At 38.4% G+C, this 17,332-nt stretch overlaps 1 protein-coding gene across 6 annotated transcripts in view; it reads left to right on the top strand.

Annotated features, from left to right (window-relative positions):
* COL25A1 (collagen type XXV alpha 1 chain) overlaps nt 1-17,332 on the top strand; it is a 294,538-nt gene that overhangs the window by 132,827 nt on the left and 144,379 nt on the right. For all 6 annotated transcript variants that reach the window (XM_042812563.1, XM_042812561.1, XM_042812562.1 and 3 more), the window contains exons 3-4: nt 14,086-14,130; nt 16,221-16,228. In XM_042812563.1, coding sequence (XP_042668497.1) covers nt 14,086-14,130; nt 16,221-16,228 — 53 coding nt within the window. The remainder of the gene's footprint in view (nt 1-14,085; nt 14,131-16,220; nt 16,229-17,332) is intronic.

The raw sequence follows: 17,332 nt of genomic DNA, 5'->3' as shown, positions 1-17,332 counted from the left end.
TGTTGAATCAGGTGCCTTTCTTGCATTACTGGCTTTCACACTCACTCACTCCTGCATGGCTCAATTACAAAACTATGCTGTTAACTTAATTTTATTAGCGTGATTGACTTAGGTACCTGTCTGAGTAGCTATGACTGCTTTTGATAGGCATGTATAAAAACTTAATCTCCTTATTTTATTCTCTGAATGAATTGAAAGTAAAGACTGCAGCTAAATCTACAAGCAACAACAGTAGTGGACTGTAAGAAACTGATGTGTAGTTTTAATGTGTAACTCATCTGATTTCTAACTCATTTACACCATAGCATATGTAAAATATTCTATGTTGGAGGACAGTTAGCTTTGTATTGTAATGTGAAGAATATCCATTACTTTTTTTTTCTTCAAGACAGATCCTAATCTCAAGATGTTTGTTTTCTGTTCAGTATTTTTACAAGTAAAAGTCCCATTGCTTCAGGGGAAAATTTGCTTCAGTCCAAGCCGATAAGGTTCTCTGGATTGTCTTTAAGTAAAAAACTGTGTTTGTAGCTGACTCTGATTGTATGTTTGCCTGTCTGGCAGTCTGAAATGGTAGATCAACTCCATGTGCTTTGCTAGAGATGGATCTTTGTTTCCTGTTTGTTCTACTAGTCCTCCTTGTTTGCACAGGTAAAAACAATCTATATAAAATAATGTGAAAATTCATTAGGTTTTTGGAGTCTCTATTATGTCATGAGAAAGACCTTGATAAAAGAAATGGGTGCAGGTTCCACCTGTGAGGAGGCAATAATAGAGTGGATTAAGTTCTTCAAGTTCAGCGTGGGGTTACAGTTGGCTGACAAAGATACAGCATTGGATCCTTTCCAAGCTACTGAAGGAAGGTACAGCTGGTCACAGAGAAGCAGCTGAGAGCATCCATTCTCCTGTGCAGCTTTCTGTAAGCTCTGTAAATACGGGCCATGCACTAAGCTTTACATTTTCGTAAAAAGAAAAAAAAGACGCTTGAAATAATTGGAAACATATATTGAAGCAAGCCGCTATAGAATTGTGATTAACTGTCATTCACTGCTTTTTAATCTTATTTGGAGCCTGACTTGTTACAGTTCTCTTAATGTTTGAAAGAGAGACCTATAGTAAGAAAAATCCTGCTCCCAATTGTTTTGGTGTCTGCTGAAGTCTGTTTTATTATGATCACGCTGCACGCTCACATCTCAGCCTGAAGTTATGTCCAGTGGTTCAAAGACACGCTGCTATATTTCATGAGCATAGTCTCATGAGTGTGTTTAAAACAGGATATATGTTGAATACAGATTGTACTTTCTTTGAAGATTTGATTTTGCAGTACTTTTGTTTTCAGGCAAGTATGCTGTTGAAATAATTGAGCCTAAACAGCAGAATGTAGCCTGGGATAGTAAAAATATTTTACTGCAGGCTGTCAGGTTGAGTATGTGTCTCCTTAGGAACAAGCACCAGTACCACAGCAAAAGTGTACAGGCAGCTGTAAGATGTAAACTGAAGTAAGTTATTTCCTTTTATTACTTTTTGGTCTTTTTCTGCTGTGTCCCTACTGGGCTAAGCCAGACAAGCTATTTTTGAAGCAAGTGAGTTTAGTTTTTTTAGGAGCCTTTTTCTCTCCTTGCACATCAACAGAGAAGACGCTTTTAGAGGTTAACCAGAAGAAACTGTGACACCTGGGGTCTGCTTTTTTTTTTTTTTTTTTTTTTTTTTTTTTTTTGTAAGCAATAATTGTGCTGCTTTTGTGCTGTTATACAGTAGAGACTTACTGAGCCTTTTAAAGCCACCTATTATTTTTTTTAATTAGAAGTAACTTCTGCAGCTGTCACTAAGCTCCTCGTCAGATGATATATTTATTATATTAGAAATGAGAGGAGGGACGTGAATAAGACCGACAGGAATATGCTTTGCTCAGGGTGGGGTTTTATGTTTAAATCAGCATGTGTGGGTTAGACAAAGATGATTGCAGTACCAGTGCCTGACTAGTTATGTGCTGCTGTTAATCCCGTGGTATTGTATTTCATTGTCTACCAGCGCACCACTGTCACAACTGAAATAAAAACCCTCTGAATTCAATGAACACTTTAATCTGTCATCATAATCATGCAGGTCTTGTCAGTCATGGCTTAAAAGTCAAGCATGCAGATCAAATCTACGGTAAGAGGAGACACCTGGACTCCACAGTGTAAGTGGAGATAGATTAGGATATTAAATATTTGGTTCATTTATGTTTCAGTGTTTTAACTAAATATGTTGTTGAGTTTTTTTTTCCCATTTATTTAAAATTTATGAAGACTATTTAGTGACTTTGCAGGAGAAAATTCTTTAGAATAAAATTGAAATGGCAAATTCTGTGGTGGAGATTTATTTTCCTTGTTTGTGGCAATAGTTCAAATTTTCGGCTTGCGCTTGTGCTGACAAGGAAGATGAGAAAATGTTCAGAAGCCTGTAAATCTTCTAAGCTAGATTGCTTCAGGTTTACGTGGGACTCTAAAGCTTACAGTGATTGTAGTCTCAAACTCATATTTGGCTTGACTATGATTTCTGAACAAATATTTTTGGTAAGCAAATTACACTTATGCTGTGTTTGAAATGAATTTTATGAGCTGTATCTTGCGCTTTGGTCGTAGTAACTTCAATATCGTATGCATAGTACGTAAGATGGTAACATTTATGTCTCAAAGTCAAAAACAATATTGCTAGAACTCTTAAGATTTAAAAAAAAAAATGTTAAACGTATTTAAGAAGGTAATACCCTTTCTAGAAATTACTGTTCTGTATGTACTTCAGCAGAATCATGGAAAAATTGCAGTTGGAATGTCATATTTCTGTTTCAGGATGCTGTGTGACGTTTACAAGCTGTAACTTTTTCAAACTCACTTTTAAGAGATTTATGAAAATGCTTTAGTAACCTGAATTGGTACGTGAGAATGCAGCAAAACTCCCAACCAGTGAAGAGCCTTTGGGGTACCCATACCGTTATTAATCCTTAAGTACTTTTAGTTTCAGTACTTCCAGTGAAAATAAAATGACTGATTGTAGTAAGGGTTGTGAGTAGGCGACATGATTTTGTCAGCAATGCCTCTACCTTGCTATTGTGAGACTCAATTTTCAATGGCTTACAGTTTTTTTTGCAAAAAGTTAACCGCAGTCTGCTGGCATTTCTTTTGGACTGGCTGTTTAAAAATGAAAATTTAAATGAATTCTGGCTTTACGTATTTTTTTGTGAACAAAATCTCATGTAGTGCCAGTTCAAAGTGAAAGATTGAGATGCGTTGGCTGCTATTTTTATATTTTTATTTACCTCTGAAATTGCCGTGTAGGGAAGGAAGACATTCTGAGTTCAAAATATGATAAACGTTTGAAGAAAATATCATTTTCCTTTCCTCAGTACAGCTTGTGTTTGCACTGGGGTGAGCCATCCCTCTTGCTCAAAAGCAAACCCCAGCATCTGTGGTACTTCTCCTGCAGGTGAGTGTCTGAGCAGGGTTTTTCTTGGGCTTTGACAACCCAGTTCATGGAGTTGCCATTGTGCTGAGAGTGACAGGAAACCACCAAGAAAAAAGAATTAAAAACAAAAAATGTGAAATTGAAATGCAAAGGAAAAAGAACCCAAAGAACTTGGTAGGAAGCTACAGCGAAAGGAATACAGGAGTACTAGGTTTTGGAGGAGATAGAAAAGTTCATTTAGATTTTACTGTTCTGTTGGCACTTGAGCATTGGTTTCCTAAGAGCCTGTGCTCATTGGCTGTGGCATAGTGGAGATGCCCTCTTTTCCGCAGAGAGAAGAGCTGAGCACCTTCAGTCACATGAGGGAGCTTTGGAGTAGTGGGGTCTGCTTAGGTCACAGCAATGACCAAAGTTTCCCCTGTACATACAAGCCCTTGTGCTTCAGTGAAAAATCACTATGGCTGAGTGCAACTTGGCACAAGTAACATGAAAATCACAGGCAGGATTTGTACTTCTGTAGCATTTACTGTGTGGAATAGTAAGTGCTACTTACTGACATCAAGAGGTCTTTATTTCTTAACAGCAATGCTTGAAGTGCTGCCAGCCTACGCTGTCCTGTCCTATAGCCTATGACACTGTGTAGGTACTAGATAATGTTGACTCCTTGGGAACCATGAAATGCTCTTTGCTTAAGATTAGCCCGTCCAAAGCACTGTGTTTGAGAAAAGTTGTTAGAATTATATCATTTTCCTAAGATGCAATTTCTGTTACTGAGAAGCACGGATGGAGGATTAGCTTTTAACAGCTTTTCATTCTGAAGCTTTTGCTTTTATACATATATTGTCGTACCCTGCAGTTAAGCAAACATACAGAATAGTTGAATATTCTCAGATCTGATCTTAAAGGGGATTTAAATTCTGTTGGGGTTTAAAAAAAAATAAATTAATACTTTATTTCATCTACTTGAATATTTGAAAAAGTTAAATGAAGTTTAGATATTCTTTATACAACAACTGCTTTTTTGCATCATAGGGCGAACTATTGATATGGCATGATAATAATACAATGGAATGGCTAGTTGAAATGATGAGAAGACTTTCATGCCTTGCTAGTGTAGAATAGCTATCTCTACATACTTCAGCTGTCCCTCAGCAGTATTTGTAAGCCAGGTGACAGCAGCTATTTCTGTGTTTGTAAAGATGACCATGTGTGCACAAAGTGTTATGTGTTCATTAAAATAGTTTAATGGTGTCACTACTACACTTTAATCTGCAAGAATCAGCAAACTGTTCTAGTCCAGGCTACCAGGAATTATTTCTAACTGCCTTAACAAGATAGATCAGAACTCCAGCTTCTGGCTGGACACAATACATGATATGACATGGATTGTTTTGTTGCTTATCTTATAAATGTAACTGTTGATCTTAGACAGTATTTTGAGTACCATCAGCTAAACGTATTCTGCCACAACTGTAGTAGTGTAGGAACCTGTGAAAGATGCAGGGTTTAAAAACTATTTCCTCAGCATTCTTAAACCTTATTAGATTTAGATTGTGTTAGCAGCAATGTCTCTTACTTAAGTCTTTATCCTACAGAATGAAAATATTTATGTGATTAAAATTCGGAACTGCTATGCATGCACAGGAATCTTGTAATTCAGTAAAGGTTTGTGATGTATCTATGAATAATTCTAACTTATGGGCTAAATGGAAAACTGGAAAAAGCGTCTACTGATTACCCATAGCCAAGAACTGAATATTATGCATGTTTTGCTTGTCAAGACTTGTCTTCTGCTTTATAACTGAAGACATTAAGTCTTGCTTGAGAAATTTTTTGCCCTTGTCTATATGTTATTAGGCAACAGGAGGAAACAGAATTTAACTTTCAGGATGAAAGCGAGCTGTCTGTAGAGAAATTCTGAAAGCAAATTTTGCATGTAGTCAGTTCCTGAGAATTGGAGCTGCTTTTGGGAAAAGTAAGAACACGTGGTCAGGGAGGTGCTTCTTGCTGGGCTCTGCAGGAAAGGCGGCACTAGGCTGTTTATCTCCAGCTGATGACTTCTGGTATAGAGCAACTAGTGGAACAGTGCTTCTCCTGTGGGAGCTGGGCTTCAGTGTGTTTTAGCCTCGTGCTAAATGGCAGTACAGAATCGAAGAAAATTCAGAAAAATATGATAATGGTTTATGATATGGAGAAAATTCAACTGAAGAAACTGAAAAAAAAAATAGAGTATGCTCACCTTACAAAGAGTAAGAGAGGTAAAAAAAAAAATCATTTTAAAAAATTGTTAAATGGTAAAATGATGTAAAAATAAAAAGCTGGATAGGCAATGTGTCATTTGACATAAGGAGACCGAGGAACTTACATCTGTGATTTTACAAGAAAATAAACTTGATAAAAAGAAACAAATATTTCTTGAAATAGACTTGAAATTTTTTGAAATGGTGAAACTTTGTGTCACATGTAATTTCTTATGCAAGGAATTTATAAGATTAAGGATTAGGCAGTGTTATGGCTATAAAATGAATTCAGAGTTATAGAACTAAATGATGAGAGTTTTTGGACTGGATGTTGCTTTCCATGCTGCAATCATATTTAATTGCTAGGGAAGAAAGTGGAAAAGTGTATGTGCAGTTCTGGCTGTACTGCAGGCAGTGGTCATCGGATCCTTTCGGCTCCCTCAGTAGTATCTGATACCAGTGAAATGATGTTGGGCTAGATGCATCTAGTCAAACAGCATTTAGTATGAACAGAAGTGGTAAAAGGAATCTGACCCAGGGAGGTCAGATAGACTGATTTTGGCATTTCCTCAGCCAAGTTGCATAATAGCCTCTGACACCTATCCAAGCCCTTGATGTTTCATGGTGAGCCAAGAAGAAGATGGACTGCGTGTGAAACAATAAATGTTATTTATCCAGCTGAGGCCCAAGGGGAGGAGATAATTTTATGAGGTAGGAAATTCAGGCAGGCTGAACCAGACAGGCTGAGGTACAAAACGGGAGATGGACACCCCACCAGGTGGGGTGGCTATACAGAGTGGCAGGAAGGAGAAGTCCAAGCATTACATGAACTGAACAAGCTGAGAAAAAAGGGAAGAGCAAAAAGGCTGATGAAGTAGGCTGGAACAAATCCACACAGCACTTGTAAGTAAGAATATGCTCATGAGATAGAAATCCTCCCCATTCTTCCCTACTTGGTCTGGAATTGATGGCAGCTCTGACAGAAAGAACTACAGAAGTGTCTGTCGAATCTCACATAGCCCAGGCATCCATCCCGGGAGAGCTTAGTCTGCTGGGATGTGGCTATCCTGTTTTCTGTCCCCCGTGCCCATACCGGGAGGAAGAGGCTAGCAGGATTGGTCTGATAATCACACGGCATTAACTGGAGTCACTTCTGCTTGTGGCATGCATGCTTCCCAGGAATAGCCATTAGGCTCAGCAGCTGCTCTGCTGGCCTGCACCATCTCAGTGTCCCTGCAGCTGTAAGACACAAAGAGCTCAGTTTGCTGGGAAGCTGTTTGCTCAAGGTGAGCAGAACAGCACTGCTGGTCATTTCTGCATTTAACAGGGAGAGGCGTGAAATGGAATTAATGGAGAGAGGTGGATTGTAGTCTGCTTGTGGAGAGAGTTGAGTCCATTGGCAAATAAAGGTGGTGGAAATTGAAGTGCAACCAGAAGCTGTTATTTTGCCAGTATTACAGTTAAACCTCGAAGAAGAGTTTGACTTGGTTTGGTTCAGCTGACCGCTAAGTACTTAACCACATTATTGCAGCAAAGTTGCTAGTCTTATGCCTAATCATACTGAAGTAATTCCACTCACTTCAGCAAATTTGATCAGGATTTACTCTGAAAATGTAATTGGGCTAGTTTTAGGGGTTTTTTGTTTGGACTTGACATGACAAGGATATTCTTATTTGCAGTAGAATGTGTGAAACAAGTGTCCTTGGAAATGACCGGAGAATATTCTTTTCATATACACGTGAAATATTCATTACTTTAAACAGTAGCTGTATGTGAGTGAGGGGTTGTGTGAGCAACGTCCTGTGAGCATCAATAAAACAGGTAACAGGATGGTGCACGGGCTTTGGTGCAGGAACTCTTATTTACAGTAATAGTGAATACCTAAAATATAAGAAGGACAAATTCCTTTGATAATGCCACTGTAGTGCTTTCTGTAATCAGGCACAAGTTTGACTTTTAGATCAGCTCATGATGAAATTGCAAATCATTTTGGTATGCTGATAATGTAGGTCTTGTCTACTGGATGTTTTTTCCATCTGTGTGCTGCTTTGGTTATGCTGAAGTTATTTGCTGTAAACAGATCAATAATGGAAAGAATATAGGTGGTGCTAGCAGAACAGTGTGCTGGTACCACCCATAACTCCATTCTGTCTGTCTCCTGTTAACAAACTTCTTACCTGGTGTGAAGCAGTGTGACTTAGTGATCATCACTGGTTTATAGTTAAAAATCAGTTTTTAACTCAGTTTTTTCAGTGCCTCAGAAATGTGCACTGTTAGTCTAAAATCTTGTTAACTAAAAATGTATCTCAGAAGGGAAACATTGTTATTGTTTAGACTTTTAATATACCAGTCATTTCCATTTGAACAAGGGCAATCTGTGTGCTTGTTATGTTCTTTTTTGCACAGCATATGGAGAACTGAAGAAAATCCCTGCTTTTGCTGTCCACTGTGCCAGCAATGTACAGCATCTTCACATCTGTCTTTAATAAATCAGTGATATAATTTATCACACGATCCATCCACATACTTAAAATGCACAGATATATTTTAAGAGTATGCTTTCTCTTTGTTTTATCTGATTTGAAAAATGTGCATAACCTAAAACTGAAATTTATGGTGTTCATAGCTATTGAATTAGATTCTTTGATCTGTTAATGCTGCTTTGTGCTGTTCTAGTTGCTTGATGCAGCCCTGCAGCCAGGTGAAGGATCTAGCCGTCTTGGTTTCATAGTGTCTGATATGATGCTATGTTTTGGTTTGGGGAGAAGAACAGTGTAGATAACACACTGATGATTTAGTCACTGATCATTTCACTCTTAGTAAATGTTTTTTTTTTATCTCAACCCATGAGATTCACTTGTTTATTTTCCCCGTTATCTCCTCCATCCCACTGGGAGTGCGGAGTGAGCAAATAGTTGTGTGGTGCTGAGCTGCCTGCCAGGTTAAATGACAACAGTAGTTAAGCCCTTCTGTCCTGTGATGCTGGCATGTTGGCTCTCACCTCGTAAGAGGTGTGTTTGCTGTATGTGACCCTGATACACAGTAGAGCATGTAGTGGAGTAAATTCAATGTACTCTACTTTCCTTTGATAAAAAAATGATGCTTATTCAGCAACATAAAAACAGTAGGTCCACTGCATTAAAAAGAAAGAAGTCCTGCTAATGAGACCTCTCCAGGACTAAAGCAATAATCTGATAACAATCTATCTGTAGTAACGTTTCTGTTTTGGATCACTATAATTTGGTATTCATGAAGGCACAGTTTAGAATACACATTACTAGAAGATGAACGTTGCCAAAGTTGTGTTTTTTATCTTTGAAAATGTCTTGGAAAACCTGAGAAAGAATTCTTGTTCCTGGCCTATGGTTTCTTCAGGTACTACTGAAGAGTACATTGGTAGTTGCTTTGACTTCTAAAGACTATTGAGACTTTTATTTTTAGTTGGATGAAATGAAGGAGGTGAGGAAGAATTGGCTGCAGCCTCGCAGTTCATGTCCCTTGCAGGCAGAAACACCTCCCACAGACCAGGTTGCTCAAAGCCCCACTCAGCATGGCATTGAATGCTTCCAGGGAGGGGGGCATCCACAGCCTCTCTGGGCAACCTGTTCCAGTGTCTCACTGTCCTCGCAGTGAAGAATTTCTTCCTGATACCTAGTCTAAATCTACCTTATTCCTGTTTAAAGTCACTTCTCCTTGTCCTGTCACTACATGCCCTTCCCCAGCTTTCCTATAGTTCCCCTCAAAGTATGGGAAGGACACTATAAGGTCCCCCTGGAGCCTTCCCTAGGCTGAAGAGACACAGATCTCTGCAGATCTTTCCTCTTCCACTTCTTACATTTTTTGGGGGGCAGTGGGACTATAGCCATTGCCAATAGAGTCTGAGGCAAAACAGTCATTGAGCACCTCAGGTTTCTCTGTATCTCTTGTGACCAGATCTCCAGTTTCCTGCAGGAGAGGACATGCATCTTCCCTGGCCTCCCTTTTGTCATTAATATACCTGTAGAATTTCTTAGAATCTCTCCTTGTTTCCCTTTATGTCCTTAGCTAGATCTAATTCTGTGTTGAACCTTTCCTAACCTGATCCCTGGTTGCTCATATAATTTCTGTGTAGTCCTGCCAGGCAGCCCGCTTCTGCTTCCCATAGACTTTCTTTTTCCAAGTCCAAACTGTTGATCCATGGAGGCCTCCTGGCATTCTTTTCGACCTTCCTTTTTCTCAGGATGCACTGCTTCTGAGCTTGGAGGAGATGGTTCTTGAATGCTGACCAGCCTTCTTGAGCCTCTCTTCCCTCCAGGGCTTTCTCCCACGTCACCATGCAAGGCTTTCCCTGAAGAGGTCAAAGTCTGCTCTCCTGAAGTCCAGAGTAGCAAGCTTGCTGCGTACCCTGTTTGATGTCCTAGGGATCTTGAAATGCACCATTTCATGATCAATGCAACCAAGGCTGCCTTGAGCTTTACGTTGCTTGCTTAGCCTCTCTTTGTTGGTTCAGCACAGCACTTCTTCTTATGGGTTCCTGTACCACTTGGAAGAGGAAGTTATCATCAATGCATTCCAGAAATCTTTTCAATTCCTTGTTCCATGTGGTGTTGTCCCTTCAGCAGATATCAGGCTGGTTTAAGTCCCCCATGAAGACCATGTTTTGTGAATGTGAAACTACTCCCATCTTTTTATAAAAGGCCTCATCTACTCAATCTTCCTGGTCAGGCAGACCCCCATTGCAATGTCTCCTTCCCCTGCTGTCCCTTTAACCCTAACCCATAAGCTTCCTGTCAGCTCCTCATCCATCCCCAGGTGGAGACTGGGGATGGACTCCAGTTGGTCAGTGATGTAGAGGCTGATTTACCAATTGGAGTTCCCTTATCCTGCTCCTTAGGTGCTGCCTTCATGGCCTGCAATCCAACTCTGGGCCCAGGGCATTCATTATGATCATCACCCTCAAAGTGGAATGGTTCGATCCCTTGATAACTCTAGTTTAAGGCTCCCCGATTAAATTGGAAAGCTTGTAGTCAAAGATGGTCTTTCCCTTCTCTGAGAGATGAACCCCTTTCTCCACCAGAAGACCAGTTTTCTCTGAACTACTTCTGTGACATAAGTAGCCAAAGCTACTCAGTACTGACTTGGTACTTTATATTGACTTGATACTTTCTATTGCTTACAATTCTGTTAAAATATCACGTCTCAAAGTCTAAAGCTTTTATCTAGCTGAAGTCTGTTTGTTTGTTTGTTTTTAATGCATCAGTCCCTTCTGGGTAGATGAGATGACAGCTAATGTCTTGTGCTTGAGAAGATAACTATTTGACTTTTTAAATAAAAACATCTCCTTATTTCTTTCATTTTCAAAATTCTCTTCGTAGATATGGTGTTAAATTTTTGTTTCTTAAGCATTAAAAAAAAAAAACCAAGAAATTTCATAAAAGTTAGGCTCATAAATGGTTGTGGTAAAATAAAATAGTTTCTAATATTGTGAAGCTCAACTAAGTTAACAACGAAAAACAGCTGATCCTTGGGCAATTTACTTTTACTACCTACCTACTGAAAAAACTAGTAAGCTTAAGAAAACAATGTATTGGCAAACTTAGCTACTGTAAGTTAACTTTTGCTTATTCCTCAGTATCATCAATTTTTATTAAGGCAGCTCATTCTGCTGAGATTTGACCTTTGTTTTTCATTATAAAGTATCCATTTTTAATATGCATATATGTTTAAAAGAAACTACTACTTAAATGCTCTGTATTAAATTCAATTCAGCACGGACCTTTCTAGTAATATTGTAGAGAGATTTTTATCCTGGTCATGAAAGTTCAGAATATTTACATCATAGTCTTGTATCCTTGTGCAAGCTGTAAAAAAGAAAAAAAAAAAAAAAAAAGAAAAAAAAAGTGGACTTTGTAAGATGAAGTTGTGCCTCTGACTCCATTGACTGTTCCTGTTGCTGCAATGAATCTTCACCACATCCTCCAATTAGTGCAAAGTTATAAAAACTCTAGGCAGATGGGGAAACTCATATTTATAGCAAAATACCCAGGTTTTGATAAGCGGAATTGGTTAGAGCAGCAGATGATGTTAACAGTTAAAATGTAGGGAAAGCAGCCTGTTCAGGAAGAAGATGAAAGCTCATGTGCATTCTGAGGCAGTAGGTCATCTAATGATGGTCTTACCCGTGAGCGTTTCTGTGAATCGGAACCATCTGTGACAAAGTGCTTAAAAAGCATTGTTTTGTACTGGTAAAAATAAATAAATATAGAAAAAGAAATTTCTTTGAAAGCTCTCAATGGGTTGAGAGCCCTTGCAAGATCCACCTCTCATTTCTCAGTTTCTGAAGGGTTTACAAAGGCCACTGCCTTGAAAGAGTCCAGAGTAGTGCAGAAGTGTAAAAAGCTATTAGGGGGTGGAAAAGGGAGTTGCTCATATCTGGGCAGGGATCAAGTTCATTGTTGCTACAGAATGATTTTCCTAACTTCAATGTTGTGCTTGCTTTGGGAATGTTGAAATAATTATCCAATGCTGAATATTTGCACGCATCTGAATCTAGTCTCCTCAGAGTAGTGGTTTGGGAGGGATCAGTGCTTGGTGTCAGAGGGAAGAACTGTTCATAGAACCTGTTATTTGCCATCACTGCAGGTAGCTATCCAACTGGCAGGTTATTTTACTATGGAAAGCTGTTTTACTGGATGAAATTCCCTGTTTCCTAATATCCATAGCTTGGGATTGGCCTCATGGTTTTCTCTTTGTGGTTCGGCTGCAGACAAGCAGAAGGCAGAAGTTTTTTAGTTCTGAAGTTCTGTTTTCTCAAGGGAGAACTTGGCAGTAGATGTGCATATATGCATGTGCACACCTATAGTGCAGCTGAAGTGTAATAAAATAGTATTCCACAAAACAGACTGAATATCTTGTTGTTTTATGCTGAAGGACAGAAAAGAAAATATTGTTTCCAGGTAAATAAGCTTATAGTTTTCTTTTGCACGTCTGTGTGTGATCAGCCCAAACTTCTGCGTACCCATATTTGGGAGCTTGGGGCAGCCAGAGAAATCTCACAGCAGGCTGATGCATGACTGCAGGGATGCATAAGGAAACTGACAAGTTTCAGTGTTCAGAGCTGGAAAAAAATGTTGGGAAAAAAGCCTACATATAAATATATTGCATGAAACAAGTTTTTTTCTGTGTAAGAAGTTTCCATGTACCTCTTGCAGAGACCAGAGCGTTTCAGGAGAAAGCTACATGTTTTCCATAAAGAAGTTTTTCAGATATAACGGCAAAATATTCTCATTTGCTTGATATTCTGTTGATAATGAATATCCTCCGCTGTTCTTTTTGTCTTTAATGTCTTAATTTTGTTGTCTTAAACTTGCATTGCATTATGCCACTGCTGTCCTTATTAGAACAAGACAGAAGCTGTCCCATTTCATCCTAGCTGTACAGGGAGAGGTGACTGTGCGTTCCTGCACTCCACGAACAGTTTGTCAAGAAGAGAAGAGGAATGTGATATTGATGCCTGCAGTTTAGGGAGGATGTTGAAGTGCATAAATGAATGACAAAAAATATTTTCTTTAGAGACTGCAGAAAACTCTTACTGTAGTATGTGAATGTTTGTGGGGAAAGAACTATGGCTAATAAGGGTTTCCTTAGCAAAAAGTATAAGAGGACCAAGCTGGTCTGTTAAGGCAAACACGTAAACTGGAAGCAAAGCAACCTAGACAAGTTGTTCGTATTTGGGGTGTGGGGAGTCAAGTAAGGGTTTCTTTGTCATTATTTCTATCAATATTTTCAGGTAAGGGCAGGTTGTTTTTATAAGAGGATGTTCTCTTAGAAATACACGCTAACCTTGCTTTCTGTAGGAATAACTGAAAGCAATTTAATGCTTTGTGATAAATTAGACTTAAGAAAATTGAAGGAAAGGCATAGTAACTCAAAGGAATATAAAAATACAAAGACTTGAGATGTAGTTTTTGGTTTGGTTTTGTACTTAATGGAGTGAAAAGGAATTCTATCTAATCTGAGGCCTGTGGTGGCTAGCATAAGAATTGATGAGCTTCTGCGCAGTAAGTTGGACATAAAAATGCTCTTGTCATTAGAACAGTGAAATAAATACTAGGGGAAACAAGTCTGTGGAAGTTGTAGGAATATTTTCAAAGTAGTTGACTTGCACCATGAGAAAGAGGGATGAGCTGGACGACCTCTGTGGTTTCTCCCAGCCTTTTTTTCCTCGGAGACTGTACTGCATATCATAGCTCTTCATTTCATCTTTGGCTTCCTGAATCGTTGTTTATCTTTGACCCTGCTCAACTACATCTGGATCTTTCTCTGACTGTCTTACACAGCTGTTCCTGAGCATCAAACTCAAATGATATTCTACATGTTTCATTTCAAGACAAATTGTTAAAATGTACCATCTTCTTTTTAGGTCCTCCAGGGAAAAGAGGTAAGCGGGGCAGAAGAGGAGAGACTGGTAAGTTTTCACCTTCCTAAATTGCATTACTGTTTGATGCTTGGGTGTTTTTGCAAAGTTACATACCAGCATGCATTCATTTTTATTTTCACTGCTTTCTGTGCTCTGAAAGAGAGCTCTGAAACTTCTTTTGTAGAAATATGTGACCCTTGGCATATACCTGGTGGCCCTCTGGATACATGTCTAGTCTCTAGTGTCCCTTCTTTGTAGTCACACTTCATAATGGTTGGCATAGTACAATTGGCAACATTACTGATAACTGTCAAATCATTCCACTGTCTTCTGAGGTTAGCATAGATCAGAGAAACTCTGGTAGTCAGCAGTTGAAATACTGTAAGTCAGCATTGCATGGGGCCTTCTTGGATTGAGATGAAGTTTTAGAAGGAAGGGAATAAGGTAAGGATGTCAGTATCCAGGGAAATAATGTGATAAATAGAGTACTCTGCGTGAGAGACATTGCTGTTAACTAGAAACAAGTAGCAAGTTAGTTGTCATGGAAATGAGAAAAATATTGGGTTGTTTGTTATCCTGTATTGGGGAGCTTGCTGTTGAGGACTGAACGTTGGTGTAAAACTTGAAATTTCTTTTGAAACAATACTGTGGGATGCTGTGTACCTCTTCCTGCTGACAATCATGGGAATTGAGTCTACTGTTTATCTTGAAGAACTGAGCCTTCAGTGAAGGTGAATTTTCTAAAACTGATGTAGGAGAAAATGAACATTTTTAATTTCCTTGGTTGTCGTGTCTGTTCTGCTAGTAAGGAAAACATTCTAATCAACTTGATCTCTACAAATTCATTAGTAGCTCTTCTTAACCCTTTAAATTGTCATTTATCCACCTCTTTCTGTATTTTCAGAATCAGAAAACTGAAAACAAGTCCTGCCAAAAGTTAATGTAAATCACCTTGATGTGTTCATTTGAGATTGGTTTAATATTTACTTAGAGACAAATGCTATGCTACAGAAATATATTCTGTGGTTAAAGACTCTTACGAATGTTCCTGGCAATTACTTTGCAGTATGCTTGTTTGTTCATTTTATGTCTCAAATAAACACACATTAAACTATTAACAAAGGAAATTGATCTCTCCCATTTAAAAACAGACCTGCACTTTAAAATGCTGTTTAAGAATATTTACCAGTATAAAGAAATCACTTTAGTTACAGGATAATAAAATTGCATTGTTAAAAACAAAAGGCTATCAATATTAAAAGCAATCTCAGAGTACAGCTGCTGTGGTTTTATACTCCTTTTTCACTTTGCTTTATTCAGAAATTAGAGAGAGGCATAAAAGCTAATGAAATGCCATTGGTTTGAGAGCTGCAGCTGCTCAGCTTAAAAAGACTGAAATAGTAGATTTGATTTGTAGCCCTTTGATAATGTTTCCAAGAACTGCCATACAAAAGTCTTTGAGTCTAAATAATTGAAAAAATGTGCAAATATCACTTCATGAAGTGTGACATTTTAACAAGGAATGTTTTATACGTGTGCCTTGAGAAAGGAAGGTGATGAAAAGAAAGTTCAGCACTGTCAGGTGGCCACTGAAACCTCCCCTTATAGGCAAGTTAGAAGACTGGAGGTTGCTGGTGCATGTATGTCTTGACTAGATGCCAAGGTTAAATGCCAAGGGTACTTTGTGCAATTTTGCAGCCAAGCTGTGATGAGATGCCTAACTGTGTGGCTAACTGAAAGTGGTGATGTGGTTACGTTTGTTTTGTGTGGAGTCTGCCAAAACAAACCGTAGTCCATGGCTGGTATTTTTGGCCTGGCATAAAATTGCATGGAAATGGATGGAGAAACAACTTTCGTAAGATTGCATGACCTTAGTTGAAGGATTGACTTCTTTGGTAAGGTAAGAGTATGCATTTGAGCATTAGCTGTATTTACACGTTGCAAAGCACAGCCAAAACCAAAAGAACTTGAATGGGAAAATGTGTACGATGCATCAGCAGCATTGCTGGCTTACAATCCTGAGACCTTGTGTTTGGGTTTGTACATTTGTGTCTGTCTTTAATAATTTCATAAGCTTACAAATTCTTTTTTGTCTGTCTTTTTTTCCCCTCCTCTTTTCCCATCCTCCCTCCCCACAGGACCTCCTGTAAGTACAGTGATACATTGTTGGTTCTTCCAGAATCAGGGAGAAATCGATGTTAGATCCTGTTTTGTTACCACCACAATAAACTGATCGTGTATCAACAGGAGGGAATCTTGATGTTTATACTTACACAGCATAAACACTCGCTTATTATTTTGGAGCTGCATAATTTAGCCAGAAAGTTCCTTAAGGAAATTTTATCTAAAACTATAAAGCTTTACATTCAGCACTCCAGATAACAGTTTGGATCGCAATTCCATGTAAGTACATTATATTCATTTGCTTATGACTTGGTAACAAAAATTTTACTACAGTATAAAAATAAGTGAGTATGCTTTCTTAAGTCTAGACTCAGTCACTCTGCCTTTTACCCGGTAGCAGCTTGCTCTGCCATTGTCACAAATCCTTGGGGTCAAAACTCCTTGTTCTTTGGAAGTATATGGGCCGTCCAGATCATTGTGGTGTAATTGCTACTAAAGCCAGTAAGTACTTGTGTGAAATGAATAGAAAATAAGACTGTTCAGTTTAGTATTTGGCTGAATCTCATGCTGATCTTGTTTACAAGAAAAGTTTCTTAGTCTTTGTGTTATTCGTTTTGTGGTATGTTCCCAGAGTAAGTTGAAAGTCAAACTAAAGAACAGTAAACACATGTATTTCAAATATTTATGTTTGTTATGCCATCCTTCTGGTGTGAAAGCGTGATCGCCAAAGCAGTATTTTTTTTATTCTGCTTGAGGAGTTGTTTTTTTTTCCTGTACTGGATCAGGTTATCTGTGTATTTTATCCTACAGATTTAAAAATAGTCAACTAAAACATTGGATTTCTGCTATGTGAGCTTATGACATAAGTGTAAGCTGTCTGTACTGGGCAGTGATTACTTATCTTTGAAAGATAAGACCATGTGCTCAGCAGTTCATAGTGGCAAATTGATTTAACAAGCCATCAATGAAAAGCCAGGCTTAATATATAATAGTGCTGCTTATTTGAAAGAAATATTAGCTTTCTCAATTTCTTTTGCAGTCTTCCCATGAAACACAAAGAACAACCATAAATCATGATACAAATGATTTTCCTGAAGTAATAATAGTGAGAGTTCAAAATAGGCCT

Source organism: Centrocercus urophasianus, unplaced genomic scaffold (genome assembly GCF_019232065.1).
Source record: "Centrocercus urophasianus isolate 14NV4802_14NV808 unplaced genomic scaffold, USGS_Curo_1.0 seq_13, whole genome shotgun sequence".
In the NCBI taxonomy this organism is placed as follows: Eukaryota; Metazoa; Chordata; class Aves; order Galliformes; family Phasianidae; genus Centrocercus; species Centrocercus urophasianus.
Note: the sequence above shows the minus strand (reverse complement) of the source record. Positions and strands in the feature narration are given on the sequence as shown.